The sequence below is a fragment of the Polychytrium aggregatum genome (genome assembly GCF_025602895.1).
Source record: "Polychytrium aggregatum strain JEL109 chromosome Unknown BJ171scaffold_13, whole genome shotgun sequence".
Lineage (NCBI taxonomy): Eukaryota > Fungi > Chytridiomycota > Chytridiomycetes > Polychytriales > Polychytrium > Polychytrium aggregatum.
The window spans coordinates 471339-497297 of NW_026516215.1; the positions used below are offsets into that span (position 1 = coordinate 471339).

The window sequence follows — 25959 nt, forward strand, 5'->3', positions numbered from 1 at the left end:
CGGGGCAAAGGCGACGGCGGGTGCGTGCTGAGCGTCGTGTGGATAACTAATGGTGAACTCGTTATGAAACGGGACGCCTCGACGCACGGATGATATGTGGTTTGTGTTGAATGGTGTCGATTGATCATCGTTGAATGATATCGATTGATCATTTGGCTGAAGGACATCGATCAGCGTTCGCGCTGTTGCGATGGACTCGGCCGATGAGATGGCGACCACAGTCATGGACTCCGTGAGACAGACCCGCTCGGTTGTTCTTGGCCGAGCGAGACATGATCCAAGGGCACTGTGTTTTGCCTGAAAGAAATGGTGCGGGCCATGCTGTAACGGTGACGGTGGCATGAATGGTTGTCGATGGCGACATAGACGCCTTGCGATGTCGGGATGACTGGGGCTGACATGGATACTGTCACAGTGCTTGTGCGAAGAGACGTTGCCCAGTGCGTCGGTCAACCGAATGCATCGCATCATGTCTGGTCCCTGTTCCCAGAAGCCCCGCCGGGTGCCGCCAGAGCGGGGCATCCAGGGTGCTCGAGTCCTTGGCGGGCGACTATCGCATCCTGCATCTCTCGAGGCTGGCCCGATCAGCATCCCATCGCCATGAGCTCGTACGGCGAGTTGAAGGAAGGTGTGTAGCCCATGCCAGAAGCAACATTGGTTTGTGAGAATGCTGCGGGCAGACACCAGATCCGCACCCTGGGCTCGGTCAAATCCGTTGGATTCGGCTGCCTGCCGTGCGGTCTGATGTTCAGCCGACTCACTCAACACATTCAATGCACCCGACACCTGGCCCGATCCGCTCGGCCAACACCGTACTCGTCCTCTCACCTGCGTGTCGCTGGCCGTTACCGCTGCCGGTGGCACCGGCCGCTGGCCTGGCTGGACCACAGCCTTAAAGGAGACGCTTGCCGCTCGGGGAATCCTGGATGAGCTCAAGGCAAAAATCAGGGCCGAGGTCTTCCGGTCGCTGGAAGATGATGTGAGTATCATGGGCACCACGCGTGTGTCGACATGACAATCGGCCGCATCCTATGATCGACTGCATCATCCATGTGGCTGGTCTGACCCACAGCCGAAACTGCTTTCCCAGCTCCAGCCGCGACCAGCGCCGGCACATGAAACGCAGACGATCAACGGCCTGATCCGGGAGTATTTGGAGTGGAACGGATTCCGCCACTCGCTCTCGGTCTTTGAACTGGGTAGGATCTCCGTCTGCTATCGAGCCGAGCACTGATCGTCGGGCAAGAGGCGTGCAAGACCTTGCCTTCGTTGGGTTGGATGGCTGGAAGCAAAGCATGGGAGCTGAGCCTGCCCGTCGTGCACGCCGGAATCAGAGACCGGATCGGTCAACTCTGAGTCTCCAACCCGCGATCAGCTCTGTGAAGAGTTTGGACAAGATCCAGGTGTCTTCAACGACCCGAGCCGAAAGCACCGGTGAGCACTCGGGCTGGGCCGGACTGGGCTGGGTCGGATTGTGTGATGGTGCTGCTTTGATCCAACACCTCGCCAAGCCAAATGCAGTCGATCGATGGTTCTCCATGATCCTTGGACCGGCAGTTGGCACAGTCATATGCACACAGCCAAATCGGACAGCTCGCACTCGCTCACTCGCAATATGCGCAGGCCATTGCTATACGACCTAGTCTACCAGAACTCCAAAGCTCCATTGACAGGCGCGAGAACACTCGAGACGAGATCCAAACTGCCAGGCCGAATCATGAGCGATGCGCCTGAGCCGCTCTCGCTGGATCACGATGTGTTTGAAGTGAGAAAATAAAGCTGGACAGCCCACAATCGCAACGGAGGCGCGCACTGTTGCAGCGCAACCCGATCCGTGACGATTCCACCGCAGTTTGTCGCTGTTCCATAAGCTGGCTTAGTGCCTGAACCTCATTCGTGTCCCGGGCGGCCGCGCCAGCCGACCGATCCCTTCGCTGGTCTCGCAATCCCATCGATGCTCGCAGAATGGTCGCTGGGGCGTCGTCGTATGATAGCAGGATCTTGTAATGGTGACGGAACTGACCCATCGACAAAACATTAGCATCGACGTCCGTTTCCAGTGTAAAAAGCATGCGCAGGATCGCAGCAGCGCGGCGAGTCAGTTGATTGTCGCATATGAGGATTGGTCGAATCGATTCGCGGACAAGCTTGTCCAGCGGCAGTCGTCGAGAGGGGCGTTGTCCGTGACGCCCTGGCTCCGCGTGGATCTTGGGGATTTGCTCCACAAAAGTGTATTGGGATATACTGTAGTGCCTATCCAACAGCTGTTACATCACTTCGAGGTGGCTGTGGCGACTGGGCTCTGGAATGTGACCCTGCTTACTGCTGAGCGGCAGCGAGCTTCTTCGCGGCAGCGGCAGCACGGAGGGGGGCGCTGAGGTAAGAGACAGTAGTGAGGGTTAGATCCGCCCACCAACTCAGACCGGGCTTTCTGCCGCTCTGTTTCCGTGTCTACGATTGTCGCTATCGCACGTTCCCTCTCAATGCATTCGCCACGACCGGTGGCAAACGTTGAAACAAGCAGACTTACATGGCAAGCTCGACGGCTATAGAGCGGGAGGAAGGTCAAATACACATACGACAGGAATACGCTCGTCAGTTGCTGTTGGCATGATGCGGATGCAATTTCCACAGAGGTTTTGCACATGCACCGGCGCCCAGGAGATGCAGCGGCTGCTTACAGAAGAAAGGCAGGCCCAGGCCGACGATGGACAGAGTCCAGAAGACAGTGTTGAAGATGATGCGGTTCTTGAAGCCGAAGGGGAGGGTCTACAAACAGGTGATGGGGTTCAGTGAATTGCTCAAGGAATCGCTGGCTTTGCTGCAGATGACATGAGGGCAGGCCGCCTTGGGCATTGCGGAAATGAATCCTCTTGTATCGGAGTCGCTACGACCGATCGATTCTATTTGCTCTGTTGCGGCATTGACCGTCCCGCGTTGTTTTCGCAACTTGCGGGTCGCAAGCGGCCATGACCATCACCACCCCGCCGGCGGCAGGTCCTTGGCTGGCTGGCTGCAGCAGACGAGCAGCAGACGAGGAGACACTTACACCGCGGCGGACCCAGTTGACACCGCTGTTGAATGAGAAGGGCAGCAGGTCGGGGTTCAAGATGGATTTCGAAAGAGAGGCGAGCGATTAGCGGACGCGGCCCGAGCCCGAATCCAGAGCGAGTCCGCAACAACCTGTCTCGGATGCGAATATGACGACGTACGTGAAGTGAATGGGGCCGAAGGGGGCGTTGGCGTGATCGGCGCCCCGTCTCAGCAGGGTCGACGCGCGGGCGAGGGCAGTCTTGGCGAACATGGCGGACAGGCGATGAGGGACAGGAGAGGAGACGGAGCAGAGAGGAGCCGAAGGAAGCGACAGAAGGATTCGAGACGCCATCGGAAACGATTTTTTGCTTTTTTCTGAGAGCGCGGCGAGAAGCACGGCGGCGAGAAGAGAGCGCCGACAAAGGCACGGATGCGAGGGGCGAGAGCAGCCGAGAACGCCTGGCGAGACGACGCGGATGGCAGCACAGAACGCCGTGCGTGCACGGAACAGCCACTGGCGTGAGCCACGGTGTGTCATGTGGCTTAGCGGCGGGTCGAGCCGGATCGAGCTGGGTCGAGGGCCGGGTCGATCCGGAGCAAGCCGCAAGCGCGCAAAGGAGCAAGGCCGCGCAAGAGACAAGGCCGCTGCCACGTGAATTGGCTCATGGCCCGATCGACACCGCCGCGCCGACCACTCCACGTCCTGCCCGGTCAAGAGCAGACCTGTCCTTCCGGCTGCCATTTCAAATACCGCAGTCTCTCTCCCACCTGCTCGCTCGCCGGGCTGCTCCAAGATTGCTCCAAGATCGCCGGCTGCATCGCCGTCCTGAACAATCTCACATCGCCGTCCTGGACAATCTCATATCGCCAGCTCCACCCTCGGCTCGCTCTCGGCATCCAGAACCGCAGTCCCGGCCCTCCAAATGAATCCCTCGCCGACATCCGATTGCTGTCAAAGCCTGCCTCCCTTGCACCAGTACAGCAGGGCTCGCCAAGACATCCGCACGATCCTGGAGGCCGAGTTGCAGCTATCCCATCGCGTCCGTGAATCGCTCGACATCATCCGCGAAACATTCGAGCAGTTCGGGTATGCCTCAATCGAAATGGATAGTCGACCGGGCGCCGATCTCCAAATCGCACTCTGCCGCTGCGAGCGTCAAGAGGGATGCGGCGTGTATCGGCACTGCCTCTCGCTGCCATGTGCCGTTCGGCACTAGATCAGCTCGTTGTCAGCAGCCGTAATTGCATCGCTGACCCATTCACTTCCATCCTCTGACGCACTGCTGTGATCGCGCCTCCTGTCATCCGGGCGCCGGCCAACTGTCCATTGCGATGCGATCCATTGCATCGGCTGCTCGACATATGTGGGACTGGCTCCATCGACTCGATCCAACGGCATTGCTCCGCTTCCACAACCGACATCCGTGGCTCCGGCCTCCTCAGCGTCGAGCATGTGGCCCTCAGCTTCAACGGTGGCAAGGACTGCACCGTGATGCTGCATCTCGTCGCCGCTGTCCTCGCAGAGCAACAACACAAGCACCCTGAATCATGGGCGCCCATCAAGACGCTGTATGTCACTCATCACTCGCCCTTTGGCGAGGTCGATGACTTTGTCGAGTTTGTCGCGACAAGGTGAGAGTGCGCCGATATCAACAGACCTGGGCATATGCGGCTCCGTTTCCGTCGTTGCCGTTGGTGATGCTGATGCTGATGCTGATGCTGATGCTGATGCTGATGCTGATGCTGATGCTGATGCTGATGCTGATGCTGATGCTGATGCTGATGCTGATGCTGATGCTGATGCTGATGCTGATGCTGATGCTGATGCTGATGCTGATGCTGATGCTGATGCTGATGCTGATGCTGATGCTGATGCTGATGCTGATGCTGTCCGCGAGATTGGCCATTCGAGCAAATCTACGGTGCTGCAGCTACCATACTGATCAGTCGGATGTGCCGCTATGCGATCGCCACTGGATCTGCGCCCCGGTTCCAGCTACTCGCTCGATATCATCCGCACCCCACCCCCGATGAAGCAGGGGCTGCAAGAGTTTCTTTCATCGGCTCCTCAAATCAAGGCTATCTTTATTGGAACACGGACAACCGATCCATTTTCGGGTATGCGGGCCAGCATCTCGTTGGGGTGAAGGAGTCAGCCAATTGAGCCGCTGTTGCAGCCCCGGCTGCAGTTGTGGGCTTGAGCTTTATGCTTGTTTGAACTTGCGGTATATCTTTTGTCGAGGATGCGTCCTGCTGCCCCCCGGCACTCACAGCCCCGGCTCCCGACATTGCCTCCATCTCTCTTGGATCTTTGTCCTGTCCCGATTCCACCAGCCGACATCATGCCAATCCAGCCCACGGACGATGACTGGCCCAGGGTTATGAGGGCACATCCGATCCTGAACTGGGAATACGGCGATATCTGGGATTTTTTGAAAATCGCCAACGTTCCGTACTGCTCGCTGTATGATCAAGGGTCAGTTGCGTCGGGCCGCACTTTCAGCCGTACTTTCAGCCGCACTGTCGCTCGGTCTCTCCTTACTTATGTGCCTTTGCGTTGCAGATATACCTCCCTTGGTGGCACCACTGACACCATCCCAAACCCCTGCCTTGCCAACCCGCTCCGGAGCTCCGGTTACGACGAGGCATTCCGACTCAAGGACTACTCCAAGGAGCGCGATGGGCGGGTCAAGCGAAAGACATAATAGATTGCGGCGACATTCATCCCGCCTTTCCCACGTGCATTTTATGGACAACTGAACTATGCCCGCCGCTGGGGCAGACGCTGATTGCCACAACTGAAATCGAGCCTAAGAGCGGAATTGCGCATGGGATGCCGGACTATGTATGATACGATGAATGGGACGATCGGCCCTTGCGTGTTGATTTGATTTGATTTGGTTTGGTTTGGTTTGAACTGATCTGAATGCTGCCTGGTACGGTTTGCCTCGCTTGCGATGCACGAGCTGGGTGGAATTGAAATGCATCGCGGAAGGCCGCGACACGCAGGAATCCAAGTGGATACACAGGCGACGGCCTTATTGGATGTATGCATCCGATGGGATGTTGCTCTGGTGGAGATGAAGACAAGGATGAGGATAGATGGCGCCAGCAACAAGAAGAGAAAGAGGTGCGACAATGTTAGTGCTGGGATGGCGGCTGAAGGCAAGCGGCGAGACATGTCTTGAGCACTCGGTCGAGAACAGGTCACACCCACCTTGTGCCGATGGAATGCCTCCAGGGCCGTCGTCATCTGCCAGCCGCAGTCGCTGAGGCATTGTAGCGAGTAGGCATAGTTGAGGTGGGTCCTCGATGAGATTTCGTAGACCATTTCGAGCTGCTGTGGGTTCTGTAAAGGCGGGTCCGGCGGGGCGCAGCGAAAGTGAGTATAGAGCAGGATCAGACGGAGGTCGAAACGGAAGATGCAGTCGATCGTGGCCAGGGGTTGTCGACACAGTTCTGCGCACAGCGGCACGAGTGCTTACGAGGTGGGCAAGCTCTGCAGGAACCGGGTTCTGGCCCTGACTCTGCATGGGCCCAGCCGGAGCCGAGTTTGGTGTTGATGTTTGCAGTGTTGGAGCCGGCTTTGGTGTCGTGGTCGTGTCGGCATAATCAGTTGCATTCGCCCATGCTTTGTTGCCGGTGCAGCAGCGGACGACGAGGAGATCGTTGATGATGGCATAGGGCACGCCTGCTTGGTGAGGTCTGCCGACGTCGCGATGATGGATGAGTCAATGATGTCAAATACTGCGGGCTGGTCGCGGGAATCGTGGTGCCCCACAGGTGAGAGGTTGATGCAAAGTACAACAGGGTCGCCTGGGATATTCCCTCGCGCCCGCAGGTTGGCAATGAGATCGCCGCAGTATCGCTTACCTCGAGCCAGGAGTCGACGGAACGAGGTAAAGTGTCCGATCAAAACTCCTGTTTCTTCCAGCCTTGTTGTCTCTGGGGTTGACTGCACATCCAGTCGGTCGGCCGTGCAAATGGAGCGTTAGCCACGGAAACGAGTGGTCAGCCGTCCACCAGACCATGTCCTCTTTCTGTAAACTCTGAGGGTGGGTGGGCATATCGAATCGAATCGACTTACTTTCGCAGAACTCGCCATGCACTTGGATGAACAGCATGGGCACGCCATTGGGTCCAGCGATCTGGAAAGCATCCGCTACAAACTTGGATGTGTCGTCCAACGGATGGCGGGTGGCGGGTAGGGAGTTGAGGGCACACATGATGCGTTCTGTGCCTTGATACAGCAGCGGGATGCGCTTGTCTGTTACGCGCAGATTCCGAGTTTGAAGGGTTCCCGAATGATTTGCAACAACATTGAGATTCACGGGTCGATGGGCAGCAAGATATGATTAACGAGATGGGATCAATAGGATGCAACCGATGGCATGTGAGCAAGGGAATAGGAGCACAAGCGTGAGGGCTGCTGAGTGATCGCTGCGGGAGTAATGCGGGAGCAACGCAGGAGCTGCTCTGCGTACCTGTTGTTTTGCTTCGCTGCAGGTTGCGATTGAAGGTCCACCAAGTATCAAAGTACTCGGTGCCCGAGCCTCCAGCTCGGCTGCCGAAAGCCTTGGATGTTGGGGGATAGTGGTTGTTGACCGAGACCGAGAAGAGCGCATTGTTGTCGTAGACGTTCGATAGCTCGGACCGATGAGAGTCAAAGGCCGAGAAAAACCTGCAATGCGGCAGGATCAAGGGGGAGGCGGTGAAGGGTTTGATGAGTTTGTCGCCACACCACACTGGGCTCATCGGCGCCGGAACCGCATATCTCCGAGCGAAGAAAAGGCAACTGCGGTGAATCTAAGCGATCCACCAAAGCCTACAACACATTCGGGCCACATACTTTGGCAGAAAGTCCTGGACCACATTCGATGTCCCAAGCGAATCCATGAAGCCCTTGCATGACTTGAAGGGCAGATCCGACTCCATAGTGTCCTCCTCTCCGACGTCGAACCGAATCTCACCCACGAGCTGCTCGTTGTCGAGGAACTCGAGGCTCGGGAATATCTTTTTGATATCGCTGTCGGATATATCGCAGCGTTGCAGGTTAGCAGAGGAGACATACCGATGTCGAGCGCAGCGAGAGCACCCGTAGCCAAGCCCATGATACAAACCAGGCAATCTCCAGTCGGCTACCAGAACAGCGACTCGCCCATTGTCAATCGCATACCTCTTATATGTGAGATCTCCACCAGGCCGAGACAACAGCTTGTCCCGAATGGGGTTGCCAAGAAGAATCAGATGCTTGAGATTCCGCAGCTGGCTCCCAGGCAGCACATCGATGTTTTGATATGAGAATAGCTTGTTGTTCTGGAAGGACAGGTTGGCGAGATTCGGGAGCCGCGTTGGCAGTGTCGAGAACGGCTGCAGCGTTTTGATGTCATTTCCGGCCAGAGAGATTGACTCGACCTGCACATGTTTGAATCAAATAAGCAGGGTTCAGCAGGGCTTGAGTTGCCGGAGGTTGCAGGGTGTAGCAGCAGCCGCTATCGGGACAGGAGCAGCAATGACATTTGAACGGCACTATCGTCCGGGGGTGATGAATCAAGTGTCTCTGACCCCACATGTCTGCAAACCCACCTCTGGACAGATTTGCTCAAACAGTTTGCACAGCACAGGCCCCAACTTTGAGCTTTCGGACAGATCGGGCTGGCCGATGGCCTTGAGCTGATCGGTGATGTTGTCGAGGTTCAGGTAGCGGTTCGCCGAATCGTAGCGAGAGTTTATGAGCTCGGTCAGCTTCTGGATTGCCGTTTGGCTGCCGCTGTCATCCGGCGGAGGGCCGGATTGGCCGATTGAGATAAAGAGCTGTCCGGGACATTAGATGGCATTCGATGGCATTCGATGGCATTCGATGAATGGAGCGAGTCCGATTCGGTCGCTATCCAGACCCCGGATATCGCCCGAGTAGATTCGTCTGCACACGCAGGCCGGGGCGAGAACCGATGGCCGACGCTGTTGCTAGGCCACTGACCTTGATCCCTTGGAAATAGATGCCCGAGAGGCTCTTCAGAACGATGGCGTGTGCGGGCTTTTCGACCGTGAGAGTGGCTGTGTCGCCCATGTATACGCTCTGGGGTTGGGCATCAAGTCGTTAGAATGTGCTGCCTGGAACCCAAACAACACCAGGAAGGCAGGAGAGCTTGAAAGCGCCTCGTGAACCTACATTGATGATGGTGATGGGCGATCTGACTTTGGATCGGATAAAATCGAGGAACGTCTGCTCCGTTGCAGTCTTGGAAGCGCCGGACCAGTTGGTGACCTGGGGAGATTGAGCGGCGGCCGAAGCGCGAAGCCATCGCAGAGACAGCGCATCGCAGAAGACAGTGCGTCGTTAAGGAAAGGGTGCTGAGAGGAAAGGTGCATCAAGAAACAAGATTGCCGAGACAGGCGCTTCGGGGGAGAGCAAGCCAGAGTGGGCCGGAAGCACCCGCTGGCCATGCACCCAGATCGGGGGTATTGTTCGAAATCGACAACTCGACAAAAGTTGCAGACGATAGATGTGCGCCGACGGTGCAGCGGATACCGACAACGACATCGACGGGTCCTACGAGTCTCGGGGTCCCTTCTTGTGCCAGAGTGTTGAAGGTCTTGGATCGATTGCTGGAGACCCGGATGGAGAGGATTCCGGAGCCGGAAGCGGCACATTGGGGTCAGAGCGATGGCAGTAGGTGAGTGGTTTATTCAGGCCCAAGCAGCCGGACAGCTTCCCAACTTTGCATGAACGACCGCAGAACAGAAAAGAACAGAATAGAACAGCGCAGACAGACAGACGGACGGACGGAGGCTCGAGTTGAGTCCATCTGAGGGCCACGCCGACAGCAGCAATCGCAGACAGGCACCGGCTCGACAGAACAGCTGGTCAGGAGGCAGAGAGCATGCATGGCCGAAGGCTACAACACCGAACGCAGATCTCGTTTATTTAACAACAGGCAGCTCTCGGGGCCAGAGCATTGATCCGAGCCGTACCCAAGGGACGGCCCAGAGCTAATGCGTGCAACACCGCAGAGGAATCTACTTTGCGCTGCGGGGCCATATGAAAGCCATGCTGGCCCAGCCTCAGTGCGCCGCAGGGCCTCAGATATCGACCGAGAGCGCACAAAAGCCCGGCGATCGGCTGCGTTGCTTGGTAGACCTCTGCATCTGCAAGCTCCCGCTGCATGATAGTTTCAACGCTGGAGATTCTGCACTGTCTGCACTGTCTGCGCTGCCTGCACTGCCTGCACTGCCTGCACTGCCTGCACGGTGCCATCCATGTCCCGGTGCAGGGCCTTCCATCGTCGGGGATTCGGGTGCATCGCCCTCTTCGTGGCCCTCGCAGCTGCCTGCAGTCTGACTCGGGCCGGGTTGTCCCATCCACACAGACTTACTAGGATCGCCGCGGACCACCATCGGGAGCCGAGGAATAGGGAGTGAGGTTGTGTTCGGGCCGCCCAGGGAGTGAGTGCTTGGAGATGCCGCCCCTGCCTCGGGTCGAAAACCCACCGCCACTGCGATGGCGAGCATGGGTTCCGTCGCGCTGGGCCGAGGACTCGCCCTGGCCGCTCCCGCCCAGCCGGCTAAAGACGTCGCCGGACGAGGTCCGGCCGCGGGGCCGCGCTCGATCGGCACCGTAGTCGGTGTCGGCGTATCGACTCATGGGCGGTGGCTGGTGCGTGGAGATGGGGATGGAGGTGAGGATGTGATCGGGGCGAAGCACAGCCCGAGGAAGCGAACACTGGATGGACGATGTGTTGCGAGCCACGACCGGTGGCGCAGCACCGAGGCGCTCTCGCTGCTCGCTGCGGCTCTCGTTACGGGTGGCGCCGGCGATCGGCAGGACAATGGAGTTGCAGATCGAACAATGGAGTCGCTGTCGATGATGGCCAGCAGATACTGTCGGCTCTGAACGGGGTCGCCGTCAGCCCGACAGAATGACGGAATCGAGAAATCCGTCGCCTCGTCCCAACGAGGCAACGACGTGGACATTCCCATCCAATACCGCGGGTAAATCTGGTAACAACGGTACTCATTGACAACGGCGTCGTTACTGCTCTCTCGCCATGGATAGCTCTGCGACCAGCAACACCAGCAACGCCGACCCGAAGAGAACATCGCTGCCGCCGCTGCCCGAGCCGCACGGGGACGATCGGGCCCATGCCGATAGCGCCGGCGACAGCTCGTCGCAGACCAAGATGACGCCCTTTGCCCTTGCCAAAGCCCAGCGGCAGAACAACGTGGCATCCAAGACCTTTGGCGGCGAGAACCTGATGATATACGACGGCGAATGCATCCGCAAGCAGACCCTGCATCGCTAGGCTGGGATCCTGACTCGGGCTGGCCGTGGCTGGCCATCGGTTGTCCGTTGGCTACATTAGCACCAGGTTGCGATCGATGAGAGCCGCCTTGGATGCCAATACAGCTTCCTCAGTCGAGATTACACAGTGATATCCCTGGGTGTCCCTGGGTGTCCCTGGGTGTGCTTCACCAACGACTGCATGTGGTTGGTTTCGGGACTGTAGCCTTGAATACATCCGTCGGTCTCGTGTGGTGACAGTCAACCGGCATCGATGTCGATGCGGCAGTGTGGTGCACGCACTCGACCATCTGGACTGCTCCCGTGGTTTCTCGCCATCGGGATAGTCAGGTCGAGCGAGTGCTTGCCATATGTTCTGGGTCTTGGGCGTCTCTGGTGATTGCCGGGATGTGCGCTTGGGATGTGCTGCTGGGATGCATCGGCTCCTCCCAGCCAATCTCCCCAAAACAGGCAGGTCGCTCGGCTTCTCGTCGTCGTCCTCGCTGCCCGATCCGCCTGCCATATTCAACGCCGATTTTGGAATGGCTCGCTCTGTCGGCTCATCCTTCCTGCAGCCTCCTTCACACACCTCCTGCACATCCGCCTGTCGCAGGACCCACCGCTGCAAGCCGATCCTCGGACCCGCACCCGTCCCGCGCTGTTATTTTCCTCCAGCCAGGGAATTGCCGCACCAAACTGCCACGATCAGGCGCTTGGCAATCAGCACCCAGCTCAATCCGCAATCCGCCCAATCTGCAACCTACCCAATCTGCAGCCAATCTCTGGCGAATCCGTGGCATCCTTCCAAGACGAATCGCACTTCTACGCTTCCGTGCATCATCCGTCAAAGCCTATATCTCTCGTCGCGATGATCGCCGAACCCCTTGCCGAACTCTCAACCCCGCAAAAGCCAGCCACGCTCAAGTCAGCCATGTCCGCCTCTCGCATCCCTGTACCCATTTCGCAGCGATCATCGTCGCCCACGTCGGCCGATTCCGGCGCAGAATCACAACCCAAGGCCGGAAAACGCCTCAGCTTGGGATCTGCTGGTCCTCTGGGCCTCGCTGATCTCCCGGCATCACAGAGCCCAACATCGCTCTTTCCTTCATCGCAAACGGTGAGCATCGCCATCTTCAAGCACAGTCAGCCGCCGATGCACCCACCCAGTCTCGTGTGTTTACCGAGTTTTGAATTCGTCTGGATTTCTGACCCCTCCTGCTTCTGCTTTCCCTGCGGACGCCCTCCAGCTGCCGTTCGGATTCTCCTCCGTGAGGTTCAAGTCTCCCGAGGTCGTCAGAAGCGACCATGATGAGCTCAAGGAGTTTGCCCGGTGTTCCGCGCCGCTCGGAAGCGGCCTGATCTTTTCCCCTGTCCAGCCCGAGTCGAGCGTCTTCAAGCTTCCGGCAGAGCCTCCCAAAAAGACCGAGCCGGATCTGCCTCGGGAAGTGCAGAAGAAGGTCGACGAGGTCGTCTCCTCCAACATCACTTTCACCCCGAGCCGTCTCCTCAGCGCTCTTTCGCGCGAATCGGTATGGCCTACACCTACTCGCCTCCCGGCCTCGGAACCGGCGCCGTTGTGGCCTGGGCATTCATGGGGGGGGGTTATTTCGGACGTGTGTGCCTCCGTGAGATCCATGTGCCATTTCCCACCCAGCACCGTCGTCGAAGCAGCGAGCTTGTCTTTGTGGCTGGAGAGGTGCTCCCGATCTCACACTCCTTTTGTTCCCGCTGGCATGCATATTTGGTCTTGGTGTGCACCTCGGCTCCAGCCGGCAGAGCCCCCGCCCTCAGGCCCACCTCCGCCTCCGCCCGTCTTCAAGATGGAATTCAAGTTCCCGCCGTCACCAGGAAGGACCGAGGACCGCGACCCGCTGTCCAGCTCACTGGCCTCTGGCCTCGACGTCGATCCCGAAACCTCGTTTTCGTCGTCCATTATCCCCCTGGAAGAAGTCCTGCATGACGATATGAACGACGATATGCTGAACCAAAGCGATGGTATGCTTGACTGCAGCTCATGTCCATCCACATACCCCTGGTCAAATCTCGTTTGAGCGTTTGCGTCTATTTCTTCTGCTCTGAGTCAATATTCACCCAGGTTGACATTCGCCAGCCATCTTGGTTGCAGATTTCTTGGCCAGCTCCACCAACGACTCCCTTGCAAAAGAAATCCTGCGTGCCCGCACCGAGGACATTTCTGGAATCCAGAAGCCCACCGAGTTTGGCGGTCTTGTCGGGGCAACAGGGGCCCCGAACGACCTTGATATCGAGGTGCCCGGATACGCCGGCGATGACATCCACCAGGAAACGACCCCGAGCGCCTTCGATCAGACTGCTGAGATCAGCATCCAAAACGAGCACGAGAGCAGCATGGGAGAGTTTGACCTGAACTACCGGCCATCCAACTCTCTGCATGACGAGATCCTCGGCGCCGGCTTGGACGGCCCGCTCTCCGCGACCGAGATCGCCAAGACACCGATTCTGAGTCACCAAGTGCGTCTGCTGAACGGCAAGGACAGCCAAGACTCGGACAGCCTGGCGGCGAGCGAGCTTGGCCTCGGCCTCGGCCAGGATGAGTCTAGCTTTGCCGAGCCCGTCAGCGACATCGGCAGCCAACAGTTCCGCAGGCCGTTCAGCGAGCGCTTTCCGTGCGACTTTGAGCCCCATGATTCGAGCGACGATCTGCTCTTCCTCTCCGCCAGATCCAACGGCGCCAATCTCACCACGATCTCGGAGGAGCTGACTCTGGACCGCGACCCAGACAGCAGCCTGTCCTTTGCAGTCAAGGATGCACCGTCATTTGCGAACCACAACGTCGTCGATTCTGTTGCGGATCTGTCGACCATCTATCCTTCCGACCTTCTTGGTCCCTCAAACGAACCCAGCGACTGGGACGTTGTCGACGACAGAGAGCCTGCCCCCAAGCTTGCCGAGGGTACTTTGGGCTTTGGCACAGTGCGGACAGCCAGCTCCCCGAGAGCGCAAGCCCTGTCCAATGGCGTCTCGGCCCATACTCGGGGCGAGCGGCAAACCTCGATCTCGCCCGTTCGGCGCGCAGTCGCTGGTGCTCGTCTCTCGCCTATGTCCAAGGAACGCCAGGTGTCGCTTTTGGGAGAAGTTGGCAAGAAGATCAATCAAATCGCAGACCGAAACGGTGGGGAGGCCCACGCCAACGGCGTCTATCTGTCGATGATGCAGGTCCTCGACGAGATCCGGGGCATCTTTGGCAAGGTGCATCATGACGAGAGCTCCAAAAGGTATGGAGCCGAGCGTTGCTGTCGTCGGACCCGATTGCTGCCGAACTCGTGTCCATCGTGCACGTCGGGATGGAAATGATGACCTGGACCAACGCTCGCCTGACTCTGCTTCTTGGCTGCGCCGTACATGCGAACTACTTGTGGTATCCAGCAAGCTTATGGAGGAAATCGAGCGTGAGCTTCAGGGCATCAGTGAAGTCGACAGGAAAATGGAGCGTCTGCGTCGAAGAAACACACAGCTCAAGCAAGAGCTCGGCGCTGAACAGGTAACAGTACTACAAGTCGATCCCGGCTGCACGTGGTGCCAATGATGATGATGATGATGATGGTTGTGGATCGCAGGCATCGCTGCGACGGCCGCTGACGAAAGCTGCTCGCAATGCCCATGCAGTCTCACCTGGAGCAAGTCGGAGAAAAGATCAGCAAGCTCGAGAGAAACATTGTGGTCTCGCAAGCCGGCCTGGAGTTTGATGAGGCCCGTCTGAAGGATGTCGAAGAGCGCTATACAGCCAAGGTATGTTTCCAGCTTGATCGCCCCTGGACCAGGGCGATCGCTCGGTGTCTGCGGCTTTGATGGCCATCCAAGATGCTTGTACGCTGACTTGTATCGCCCGGACCGATGTTGCCCAGCTTCGCGAGCTCGAGTTGGCAAAGCAGACTGGTCGGTTTTCGCTCGTGGCAAGGAAGGTCGGAAGGACCATCACGGTCTACGCGCAGTCGTTCTGGCACAGAATCCTGTCGATTCTGTTTGTAGTGTTTATCTTTGCCCTCGCATACTTTGCGCTGGATGTACTGATGGGGTAAGTCGAACGTGGCTTGGAGATCCAGCCTCAGCGACTGCTGCCTGGCCGCCGTGCTTCATCGATCTGTGCGGGCGCTGCTTCAGTCGATGGACTGGCATCGAAGGGTTCGATGGGGCCGTTGCTGACGCCGTCGCTGGTGCCGTTGCTGACGCCGTTGCGACCAAACTCTGCTTCCTCGGCGGCCGCCACCAGACTCTGCGTCCCTGTTGGCCATGCGCCCAATGCCCTTTGTCGGGACACTGTCTTTCCCCAGCTCATCATCGCCTTCCGGGAAGCGATCCGCACCGAGTCCGAAACGATCATCTAGCATTGGCGGCATCGCCTCGTACTGAGGCCAAGCCAAGCCAAGTCCCGCGGCACATAATTTTCGCCCATTCGACACTTTTGCGCAGCTCGTTGCGGGCCCACCAAAGTCACACTGAGCCAATCCACACTGCATTCACTTTCGACTCCCTTCCCCACCCTCGCTCTGCATTCTCTATCATTGTTCTGCGTTCTCCTCTTTTCCTCTGCTCCGCTCTTGCCGAAACCAAAAACAAGACTCTTGATAGTGCAGAGTGAACTGCGTCGAGCAAGCGAACGTGAGCGGCCGGCATGTTATCGCCGGTGCAAAGCAAAAGTGGATGGCGTCCATATGCGTTTTCCTCACATCAACCACTCCCTGGTGCTGCTTTGGGGAACTCGGGCTTGAAATGCCATATGCATTCGATCCTTTGAACAGTCCCGTGGTTTCTCGCCATTGAGATCGTTGGGCCGAGCCGGTCGCTCGCTGTGTGTTCCGAGGCCTTTGGCGTCTCTGGCGATGGTGGATATGCATTCCCGCCCAGCAGAAGTAAAGTTCGGGGTAACGGACGGCCCTCTGACCGGCTTCGGATTCAGGCCCGGTGAGTTTCCACGCCAATAGCATCCCCCACGCGGGCGGCTTTGGCGGGAGACCAACCTTAGCGCCTCGATGAGACACATTCCACATGGCTGAATGCGGGGGGGGGGCCAAGCACCTCGAGCGCCTCGAGCCCGAGCGAACTTGGGTTTTGATTTCGCACGTTTTGGGGGGGGGTTGGGAAAACAGAGTGGCTGCTTCGGGCTATCATTTCGGATTACCACCGCGCTCGACGCCCGATCCTTTGACATTGTTCCATTCCGTGACCGGTGAAAGTTATGCGGCCAGCGGCGAGCGTCAGAGGCCCAAGACACATGGGAGCGCAGCGGCAGAAACATGCCCGTTTTCCCAGGCACAGGGCCGCCGCCACCAACCGCCAACGTGGTCGGTTGGTTCATGGACAAATGACAAAGGAGTTGGTGCTGACTGGGCCTCGTCGCAACCTTGGTGGTGGACAGCCGACGCTGGCCCGGGCGGCAGCGAATCTCGGATCGAGGATTCAGGTTGAGCAGGGTCAGCCGGATCAGAGTTGCGCTTGAAGGGATGACGATGTGGGGAAGAGCGAGAAATAGAGTTGGAGACAGAGCAGGGGGATGTCGACAAGCAAGGATGCATCGACATGCCCAATGGTTGCTGCGATTCCGAGACATGAATCCCATGAATACCGCTGAGCAGCACGGCGTGGTGCTGTTTCTGTAGTGCTATTTGAGCGGACGCGCTGAGCGTGACAAGCCCGTGCGACGGCCTGTACCACCCAAGGGCATACATCGGTGTACAACGGGTGGACAACGGGTGGACAACGGGCCGTTGCCAGCGATTCACCGCAGCCGCGCCAGCCGTGCGTCGACGGGATGAAGTTATGCGATGACGGAGCTGTGAAGAGTTGGGGTGACGTATTCGCATCTCCATCCACGCCAATACACATCCATGCTAATACATCCATCCATGCTAATACACATCCATCCACGCTAATACATCTCCATCCATGCCAATCCACATCCATGCCAATCCACACCCACAACTCTCGCGCTCCGGCAATTAGAGTTTCGGTGGTACAAAGGCAAACTCTAATTGCTGAGGGCTGCTCTGAGCTGCAGCTCTGCAGAAAACTCTATCGGCCGAGGCCGCCGCTTATGGGGATTCCTCCGTCCTTTGCGCTGCTCTGCGACGTCGCCCAACTTTGATCTGCTCTTCGCCGACGCCGTCGCCCCCATAAGACGCTGCCGCCAAGGCTTTCCGTCCCGTTGGCCCCGTCGATCACATCGATCTCGCCGATCCGCCAGTCTGCCTCTGATATAACTCTCTGACTCACCTCACCCCTCCTCACACACCACCGCTCGCTCGACATGCCGACCTTCCTGGCCCCACCCCCAACACATATGCGCTATCCCGCCCAGATGCCGCCGCAGAGTCACGACGTCCGGACCACCATCTCGATCCCGCGCGGTGCTCAGTCCATCCAGCTGCAGCTTGTGCTGCCGAGCTCGGGAGGCCGCACGATGAGCGTGATGGGCCCCGATGGTGCCCTGCTGGCTTACAGCTTTCGCCTGCCACCGCCGAGGGCAAAGTCCAACTTTCTCATTACCATGCGACGCTATGGCCCCACGGGCCGGAAGTTGTATGAGATCGTGAGCATCAACGGCCGGTATGTGGATGGGCGCTGGGGGACGTTTCTGTCGCTAGATATCTCCGTCGTTGGATGCATCAGTCATTGGATGTCTCTGCTTGATGCCTGGGGGGGGGGCAAGTCAGCGACCTCCATTCTCTCGTCCTGCGCCTGACGTGATGCTGCTCCGATCCTCCTGCAGATCCAGCCTGGTCGCTCCCTCCGGCAATCCCAACTTTGCCTCGGCGCTACAGCCGTCCAACTTTTGGCACAAGGTCTTTGGGTACTCAGTCCGGACGCCAAAATACAAGATCATCTCGATGCTCACCGGCGAGGAATTCTACTGGACCTTTGAATATCCGAGCGCAGGCGGGGCGCCGTCCAGCTCCAGAGTCTCGACCTCGTCCTCGTCGTCTGTATCGTCGCCGGCATCGTCGTCTGCGTCGTCCCCGGCGTCGTCGAGCATGCCCGCCTTTCCGGCTGTCCAGTCGCCCCAGAGGGTATCGCCACCGCCGTCACCGCCGTCGTCGTCGCCAATGTCGTCGCACTCGTCCTCAGAGTCTCTCAACCGGGAGTCATCGCCGCCGCTGCCGACCCTGCCGTCGCTTCCGGACTTGGTTTTCCGGGATGCAAACCACAACACAATTGCTGTTCTCGATCGGACCGACTGCAAGCTCACGGTCTTTCGCCGGGGCTTTGCGATTCTCGACTGGCTTGTCGCCCAGGCAGTGGCTCTGGATTTCCTGAGCCGCCGGAAGCAATCGCTCCGCTGACTGGCGAAGCCCCCTCTGGCTCGCATCTCGTGCTTGCCCCGAAGCTGTGCTTCAGGCTGCAGTAGGTGCGCCTGTCATGGGTAGCCCTGCCATGGGTAGCCCTGCCATGCGAATCACACCGATGGATCTGAATCGCCGAGCTCTGCAAGTGTGTCCCCGGCGGCCGCTCGCCATGGCCACGATCAGCGTATCGCCCAGCCCGGAGCTGCGATGCATCCACATTATCAACAACAACAAGCGCAAGTATAATAGTCATAGAAGCATCACGGCAACTCCTCCCAGCCACCCGCGGTGCCCCCTCACCCTTCCATTCATACCCTTCCGATTCGAACCCTTGCCAAGCTGCCGACAGCCAAACCGTGCCCGTGCATGTTCAACTTTAATAATGGCTTCTCGTTGTCAATGGAGTGTTTCTCTCAATGCTTCATCATCCCCGAGACAGAACCACCCACGATAGTGCCGGCTTTGCTCGTCCTCTGGACTCGACCGTTACGCCTCATCAGCAATCATAACAATCTCACAGGGGAGCAATCTTGGCGCTATCCTTTCCCTTGATACTCCGTCAGTTCGAGCCACACGAGCACAGCTCGCCATCCGTCCACCCAGCAACCCCATTTGTACCTTTATGCATGCCCCTGGCCTCGGGCTGTTGCTACGGTCAGTTGGAACCCATTCTGGAACCAACACTCCCAGGCCAGCGGCCACGTTTTACTTTCTGCATCATCCCTGAATACACATGCTCTCATCCATCCATCAAACCCCTGATCCTGTCGTATCGCTGCGCTGCATTCTGCAACGCGCTTGATCTGTAAATGAACTACGACGGTATGACTACAGCCATCGACTGCGGCCACGATACGCATGCCGATTACTGCGAGCACAAGAAGAAGAAGGCATGCCACACTCTCATGACTACTGCCTTTTGTGCTCAACACTCACTCATCACCCACAATAATCATCCAGAGCAAGGAATGCGCGGCCTGCTGCCGTAGGTTCCCACAAGTGTTTTGAACAGTTCCAGCACTGCCCGTTCGCCGGGCAGTACAACCAAGCCAGACTTGAGCAACGAAGGACTGACAGCGACTCAGTGCTCCCTTGAACAAATGCAAATGGAAAATGGACGATATCCGTTGTGATAGAACTGTATTTGGGCAGTAGTGCCTGCTGTTCTGGTCTGGTCTACATATCCAAGGCGGAGAAGGGTAATGGCCAAATCAATGACCAGAAGAAAAAGAAACAAAACAATGCAACAATAGCAACGCTAACAATGCCGACAACAGAGACAAAAATGATGGCAACAACAAAGGTACCGACAGCAGCAACTTGAAGAAAGGAAGGCGAACATGAAGTACAGGTCAATCAGAACGAAAGGGGGGGGGGCCAAATACAACTGGATTGTATGGATATAGAGTAATGCAAATGTTTTGTTTTTTTTTGCGTGCGTGAGAGGAAGGTAAGGATGAAATGTTGCGCTCATCAGCACCGTGGAGGGAGGGAAGATGCAATGCAGCTTGTCGACTGCGGCGGAGGTGATTCGGAAAGAATGATGGATAATGAAATTGGACATCGAAGGGATGGTGATGGTGATGGTGATGGTGATGGTGATGGTGATGGTGATGGTGATGGTGATGGTGATGGCAACAATGCTGATAGAGAGCAGCTGGCTTGGCTTGGCTTGGCTTGGAGGTCTTTAATAGTGGCTTCTTACTTTGAGGCAGGGGCTGGGAGGTTTGCTACCACCCATCCCTCATTTTTTTTTTGGGTTGTTGTATGAGAAGGGAAAGAAGGTCCCTGGTTGGATGGGGATTTGTGGGATGAATCTGTGAGATGGCGGCTTGTTGCTTACTCCAGCTTCTTCCCTCCCTTTCCCTTCGTGTTCAAATCCAGGCGTCAGAGTCGTCCGATGAATCAAGTCTGGCAGGTCAGGAGTGTGTGTGGTCACTACTAGTTCGGGTTCAGGAGGCTTTTGCCCTTTCGCGGACCAGGGCCGGGGCTGAAGGCTCGCGCCGGAGGCGAGTGTGGTCGGTTGATGATCGGCGGCGGAGTGCGCGGACGCAGAGGAAGTCGCGGACGCAGGGCCGAGCCACTCGAGACCCGGTTCAGAGGAACAAATCGGTCTCGAGCGGGGTCTTCCTCGACCACAGAGTGTCGCTTGAAGTCTGGGTCGAGCCTCTGCCAAGTTGGAAATTGAGATGGAAAGTGTCAGTGTCCAGATATTGAGGCTGATGTGGTAAGGTGGAAGGGATGGATGGATGGATGGATGGATGGATGGATGGGGCAAGGTCATTTCCGCCAGGGAACAAGCTGTGTGATCCATCATGGCCATCGCCAGATCGAATGTAGACTCGCATGGGTGCGAAACGGTGGGTGACGGAGGGCTGTCGCAGAGCACAACGTCATTGGCTTTACCTTGCTGGCGGCAACATCGTGGGAATACATGGCCTGGATCTGAAGGTTGGCACTCTTGAGATCCATGTATCTTGACCACAGCTCCTGTGCGATGGGTATCCCAGGTTGAGATGGGGGCTGGTGCGTGAGTTAAGGGCGAGGGTGTGAATGGGGGCTCCCGGCCGTTGTCTGAAGCAGAGTCGCTGGTACACATCGATTCAAGGGGCGAATGCAAGTGACACCCACCTCGTATGGCATGTACGAAGCACCAAGCTCCATGGCAGAGTGGGTTGAGAGTGGGCGAGATGCCGGGGGCTGTGCTTGCATGAGCTGTGGTGGAAGAGATCCCCCGGAGGTTCGGATGAGAATTCACATATGCACATCAAGCACGGGCAGGCAAGGCAGAGGCTGGTGCCTGACACAACATGGACATTGATCGATCGAGGGAACTGACATGGCTCGAGGGCCAGGTGTAGTCCAAAGGACCCTCATAGGCAATGCCCGGCAACATCTGTTTGCACACTTACGTTTCCGTTGGTTAGTGTCATCAGATATGTCTCAAGATGCTCGTTGAAGGCAGTCAGCTCTCGGATCCGGCTGTTGAGTTCTCGGGTCTTGTCCTGGCGGGATATCGACCGGCAGATTAGTACGCGAGTCGATAGCAGAGCAAGCCGGCTTTCACAGCAGATTGAGAGCGAGGAGGGCTACTCACGGCCACAATGTCATTCATCTCTTCGAGCGTGAAAGCGCCGGCCTTCATCTCTTGGCGTTCCTTTTCGACCTTTTCGCAGCGATCCAAAAGGAGAGAGTACTTGACTTGCAGCTCGCGGCGAAGTTCTTCCTCCTGGGCATGGGATTGCTTGAGGGTCTCGACCTTGGCCTCGTACTGGGAAATGATGGTGTCCTTCTGGGAGATGGATTTTGCCAGCAGAAAGGACTGGTACCACTCCTTGATGCGAGACAGATTGAAGGAGCTCCGGAGGAAGAGCTTGTATTCGCCCGTGGAGCTGTTGATGGTGACTGTCAGGACTGGCCCGCACACTCCAGGGAACTCGTCCTGGTACTTGACGTGGCTGACCTTGCCGGCCATGCTGATGGAGACGTTCTGGGCGCTGAATTCGCAACGCTCGTTCAGCTGCACCCGAACCTTGGTCCATTTGTAGATGTCGCCGACGATCTGACCGCTCCGCACCAGCAGCGTTCCTTCGCGGATGACGATGGAGCCACTTGAGTAGTGCGACCGGTTGCGCATCAAGCTGGGAAACGATCGCACTTCCTGGACCTCGAGCAGACGAAAGTCGGACTTGTCTCGTTCGCCGTGTTGCAGTGCCATGGCCGATATGAAGTGGGGGGGGGGAAGTATATGGGAGCGAAAGGGAAGCGGATGTGTGGGTAGAAGTTTGGGGGGGGTGGACTTGATTGAATGTAATCAGATGGAGTTCGTGCAGAGGTGAAGCGAGATAGAGTTCGTGTGGACGGGATGTAGCGGGGACCGGGTTTTGGCTGCACGATTATGGAGGCTGGTCGTCGAAATGACGGCTGGGAGACAATGTAAGGTGCTGTCGCCCAGGGTGTTGGCGTTGCTGCAGGATCGTTGCCGTGCAATATCGCTGGGTTCTGTTGTGTGGCAACAGACAAGACGGATGCTTGTTGATCGGACTGGTATGCTACGAAGGGTGGGGACGAATGCGAATGCGGTCTCGGGGAGAAGTGGTCTTGGAGACTGCAGCGATGCTATTGGCAAAACTCGAAGGACAGGACCAGCACCGTTGGTGAGCTGTGATGGAGAGAATGCTGGTTCGACTGGGAGATGGAGGGAGGGAAGGAAGCCGCACCAAGCGATGGCTTCTTCCCGAAGCGCCTGTCCGGGAACCGGGGGGTTATATATCCGCCGCGGGAGGATCCGAAACTTGCAGACACCCGACCTGGCCGGTCGACGAACGACCGAACACCAGACGGTCGAACGACCGACAAGGCCAGGCGATGCACGTTTGCTCTTGATCCCCTCACTCTCCGCCCCGCCAGTCCCGTATCTCAGCCGTCCCTCGGGCACGGACAGGGCTGGGACGCACTCTCGAGATGGGAGCTCGCGGCCGCAGCCATGCGGGATGTGCATCGGCATTGCCAGCGTCTCCGGTTTGGTTGTCCGATATATGGGCGACGCGGCATGTCCAGCCACCGAATCTGCGATGGAGGAATGGGGGGGGGATCGGCCACCGCTGTCCAATGCTCAGACCGATGGTGTTCACGACTGACAACATGGTGGGCCGCTTGCCGCTGAGGGTAACGGCAGAATGGGGGCGGGCAGACCGGCTGGCAGATGCGAATAAGCTGGGAGCGGTCGAGGAAGGCCCGCTTGTCCGGGGGACGGCGTTGGGATTGCACACAGCGGCAACTCGAAGCATAGCAGCAACTCGAAGCATAGCAGCAACTCGAAGCATAGCAGCAACAGCAAGGGCGGCACAGACCGCATAAGCACGGGAGGGATGCCTTCCAGACCCGCATCAGCATGAATGCCCCACCAAGGCGGCTGCATCGAATACGAGTTGAGCGATCGACTGGGTGCGTTTGGTGGTCAGCGGATGAAGACGGTGCGCGGCGACTGCGATCAAGGGGCTCGAGTCGAGCCGAGGAAGTATTGGATGTCGGCGGACGAGAGCGAGCGATCGGCGATCGGTGATATGCATTCGCGGCGTGGGATGCACACGGATCTGTTGCGATATTGCGGTGTGATGTCGATGATGGCGCTGCTGCTGAGATCGAGACGAGCGACATTAACGACATTAACGACATTAACATTAACGACATTAACATGAACAACACTTACAACATTAACATCAACAACAACACCAACAACATCAACAACATCAGCACCAACACCAACACCGACAGCCAAGCGCCAACACCAGCATCGTCAGACATCCGGCGCCGGATGGCATTGGCGCTGTCGGCGCAGAGCGTCCCACAGGGCCTGTGTCGCGCGTGGCGCTGCGGGCGCGGGTTGGCGCTGCATCCCAGAGCCATGTTCCCACGCCCTGGGCAACGCGCCGCCCTGCCGCCGGCTGTCGGCTTCCTGGCCCGCGAAATCGCATATAACTCGCGGTGCTCGCTCGCCGTCGCCGTCGTTGTTGTTAACTTGCCATCGCCATCGCCATTGCTGTCTGTCAATTGATACTGCAATCGATCCATCCCAATCCATCCTAATCGACAATCCGACAAAAATGAAGCTCTCGTTCGCCGTTGCCACTCTGCTGGCTGCTCTCGCCGCTTCGTCGTCGGCCTCTTCGTACCCCGACATTGCTGTCGACCTCGGCAACATCCAGGTCCAGAAGCGCGACACTCCGTCATCGACCTGGTCGGCTCCTGCGTCCCAGGCCACCAACTCCTTCGACAGCGGCTGGTGGGACTGCGAGGAAGTCATGGAGATGGACGAGGAATGCGTCGATGTCTCGCCCTCCGAAGCCATGCAACTGAGCCCCAGCAACTGGGACTGCACCGAAGAAGAGTGGATGGATCCCAGCAAGTGGGACTGCGAAGACGAGCCCATCACCGACTGGGACTGCGAGGCCGACTTTTTGCCCAACACAGGTGCGCATGTTTTTCTGCTCCGAGCCAAGAATCGTCGGCGCATGCACATGTCTCGATGGACTTGGGCTGCCGTTGGGCCTATGTTGCCGTGGAGCTATGATGCTGTGGGACCTATGTTACCGTTGGGTCAGCCCACTGGCCCCGACCACTCTCGCCGTTCCAACGGGCCACAATGTCTCTGTTCTCGAGCCAGGACATGTACTGACAGTGTCCTTTCCTACCCCTACTTGTCCCCAGGCCCGGCCAACTCCACTGCTCCTTCCAGTGCCCCCATGGTCTCGGCGACCGCCATCGGCTCTGCCACTATCCCACTCTCGACTTGGATTCCCACTTCGTCGCCTTCCCCGTCGCAGAGCTCCGGAAGCGGCGACCAGAGTGCCGTCAATGCCGCCCACAGCGACGCTCCTCCGTCCCGCACTCCGCCAATTGCTGCGTTCCTCACCACCCTCTCGGTTCTGGTTGCCGGAGCTATTGTTTTGTTCTAATCCTCCACTCTCTCACCTCCATTTTTCTCCCTGGCGTCGGTTGCTCGGTGCAAACTCCACCCATCCTCACGCAAAATCCATCTCCCCACGGCTCCTTTGCCTGTCCCCTCCCCTCTTCATGTCCACTGTGCATCGATTATCGGCACCTGTCCTCCAGATCGTCGTGCGGTCGTGCCCGGAGCTAGCTCTGCGGCCCCTCCACTAAGCACCATACATGCAGCGCTTTCTCCGCCTCCTGATATTGGTCGCGCTGGGTGAAGGTTTCCTGCCACCTTCTCAGTTTTTTGCTGGTCGTCTCCCCCCCCCTCGCTCTGCTGTCGGGCTCGATGGCCGTCCCTCCTTGTCTTTTTGTTGGCATATTCATTATAATGTATGTACACTATTTCAGAAAATAACAGCGGGCCACAGTCTCACTTCAATCGAACATGTTTTCTGAAAGAGCTTGCGTCCAACGGAGGCCCCTCTGCAATCAAGCCTGATGAGCTCGGCAACCTCCAGGTGAAGACCGTGGGTCGCCCTTTTGGCCCTCACAATCGCCCAGCGATGCAAAAGTCCAAGTGTGTGGCAGACAGATGATCATGGTTTTGGTCAAAGTCTAGTCTTGATCATGGTCGCGGCCCGCACAAGATGCTACGAGCCAACAATTCACCTGTGGGCTGGACCAGATTGCAGAAGGCTCGACACACCACAGGGATGGGTCGTTGTTCTCGTGCACAATGATCTTGGATCCGCATGATCGATTTTGTGAGCGATCCTCAGCTCGTCCGTCGTAGTTGTGGCTGCTGCACCGATGCCGTGATTACAGAGAGAGGAACAGCATGGCTCGCGGGAAGCAATGGCGATGCGAATGATGAGGATGTGTGTATTG

The 25959-nt window shown here is 57.8% G+C and overlaps 11 protein-coding genes across 11 annotated transcripts; 8 read left to right on the forward strand and 3 right to left on the reverse strand.

Moving 5' to 3' along the window:
* Positions 1–600: 600 nt before the first annotated feature.
* Positions 601–1804, forward strand: BJ171DRAFT_598027 (uncharacterized protein; the record flags this gene model as incomplete). The annotated part of the gene is made up of 5 exons (XM_053114802.1): positions 601–628; positions 753–979; positions 1091–1199; positions 1335–1434; positions 1624–1804. The coding sequence occupies 5 exons, from the start codon at positions 601–603 to the stop codon at positions 1775–1777; spliced, it is 618 nt and encodes a 205-aa protein (XP_052967912.1). The 3' UTR covers positions 1778–1804.
* A 164-nt stretch (positions 1805–1968) lies between these two features.
* Positions 1969–3353, reverse strand: BJ171DRAFT_499855 (uncharacterized protein). Its single transcript, XM_053110514.1, has 5 exons — positions 3213–3353; positions 3050–3074; positions 2682–2769; positions 2531–2546; positions 1969–2374 (listed from the first exon to the last, which is right to left on the reverse strand). The coding sequence occupies exons 1-5, from the start codon at positions 3302–3304 to the stop codon at positions 2320–2322; spliced, it is 276 nt and encodes a 91-aa protein (XP_052967913.1). The 5' UTR covers positions 3305–3353; the 3' UTR covers positions 1969–2319.
* Positions 3354–3956: 603 nt separating this feature from the next.
* On the forward strand, positions 3957–4669 carry BJ171DRAFT_580484 (uncharacterized protein; the record flags this gene model as incomplete). Its single annotated transcript, XM_053114044.1, has 2 exons — positions 3957–4120; positions 4477–4669. 2 exons carry the CDS (start codon positions 3957–3959, stop codon positions 4667–4669), a joined length of 357 nt encoding a protein of 118 aa, XP_052967914.1.
* A 62-nt stretch (positions 4670–4731) lies between these two features.
* BJ171DRAFT_613852 (Phosphoadenosine phosphosulfate reductase family-domain-containing protein) lies at positions 4732–6168 on the forward strand (the record flags this gene model as incomplete). Its single annotated transcript, XM_053115307.1, has 4 exons — positions 4732–4922; positions 5030–5151; positions 5368–5509; positions 5597–6168. The coding sequence occupies 4 exons, from the start codon at positions 4732–4734 to the stop codon at positions 5736–5738; spliced, it is 597 nt and encodes a 198-aa protein (XP_052967915.1). The 3' UTR covers positions 5739–6168.
* BJ171DRAFT_580486 (uncharacterized protein) lies at positions 6072–10678 on the reverse strand (the record flags this gene model as incomplete). The annotated part of the gene is made up of 13 exons (XM_053114045.1): positions 6072–6104; positions 6251–6382; positions 6519–6738; positions 6907–6988; positions 7121–7300; positions 7518–7714; positions 7883–8059; positions 8210–8448; positions 8620–8847; positions 9014–9112; positions 9206–9301; positions 9591–9642; positions 10410–10678. 13 exons carry the CDS (start codon positions 10676–10678, stop codon positions 6072–6074), a joined length of 2004 nt encoding a protein of 667 aa, XP_052967916.1.
* Positions 10679–11627: 949 nt separating this feature from the next.
* Positions 11628–15994, forward strand: BJ171DRAFT_499864 (uncharacterized protein). The gene is made up of 9 exons (XM_053110515.1): positions 11628–11785; positions 11928–12431; positions 12562–12843; positions 13084–13309; positions 13440–14568; positions 14720–14834; positions 14960–15082; positions 15199–15368; positions 15564–15994. Exons 1-9 carry the CDS (start codon positions 11723–11725, stop codon positions 15676–15678), a joined length of 2727 nt encoding a protein of 908 aa, XP_052967917.1. The 5' UTR covers positions 11628–11722; the 3' UTR covers positions 15679–15994.
* Positions 15975–17202, reverse strand: BJ171DRAFT_53814 (uncharacterized protein). The gene is made up of 2 exons (XM_053112893.1): positions 17018–17202; positions 15975–16785 (listed from the first exon to the last, which is right to left on the reverse strand). The coding sequence occupies exons 1-2, from the start codon at positions 17158–17160 to the stop codon at positions 16017–16019; spliced, it is 912 nt and encodes a 303-aa protein (XP_052967918.1). The 5' UTR covers positions 17161–17202; the 3' UTR covers positions 15975–16016.
* Positions 17203–17424: 222 nt separating this feature from the next.
* BJ171DRAFT_53858 (uncharacterized protein) lies at positions 17425–18815 on the forward strand. Its single transcript, XM_053112899.1, has 2 exons — positions 17425–17896; positions 18060–18815. Exons 1-2 carry the CDS (start codon positions 17598–17600, stop codon positions 18628–18630), a joined length of 870 nt encoding a protein of 289 aa, XP_052967919.1. The 5' UTR covers positions 17425–17597; the 3' UTR covers positions 18631–18815.
* Positions 18816–22370: 3555 nt separating this feature from the next.
* BJ171DRAFT_53864 (uncharacterized protein) lies at positions 22371–23402 on the forward strand. Its single transcript, XM_053112900.1, has one exon. The coding sequence runs from the start codon at positions 22551–22553 to the stop codon at positions 23271–23273; it is 723 nt and encodes a 240-aa protein (XP_052967920.1). The 5' UTR covers positions 22371–22550; the 3' UTR covers positions 23274–23402.
* Positions 23403–24153: 751 nt separating this feature from the next.
* Positions 24154–25517, forward strand: BJ171DRAFT_499875 (uncharacterized protein). The gene is made up of 2 exons (XM_053110516.1): positions 24154–24606; positions 24844–25517. The coding sequence occupies exons 1-2, from the start codon at positions 24240–24242 to the stop codon at positions 25089–25091; spliced, it is 615 nt and encodes a 204-aa protein (XP_052967921.1). The 5' UTR covers positions 24154–24239; the 3' UTR covers positions 25092–25517.
* BJ171DRAFT_53909 (uncharacterized protein) lies at positions 25199–25641 on the forward strand. The gene has a single exon (XM_053112910.1). It carries the CDS (start codon positions 25306–25308, stop codon positions 25525–25527), a length of 222 nt encoding a protein of 73 aa, XP_052967922.1. The 5' UTR covers positions 25199–25305; the 3' UTR covers positions 25528–25641.
* The last annotated feature ends 318 nt before the right edge of the window (positions 25642–25959 follow it).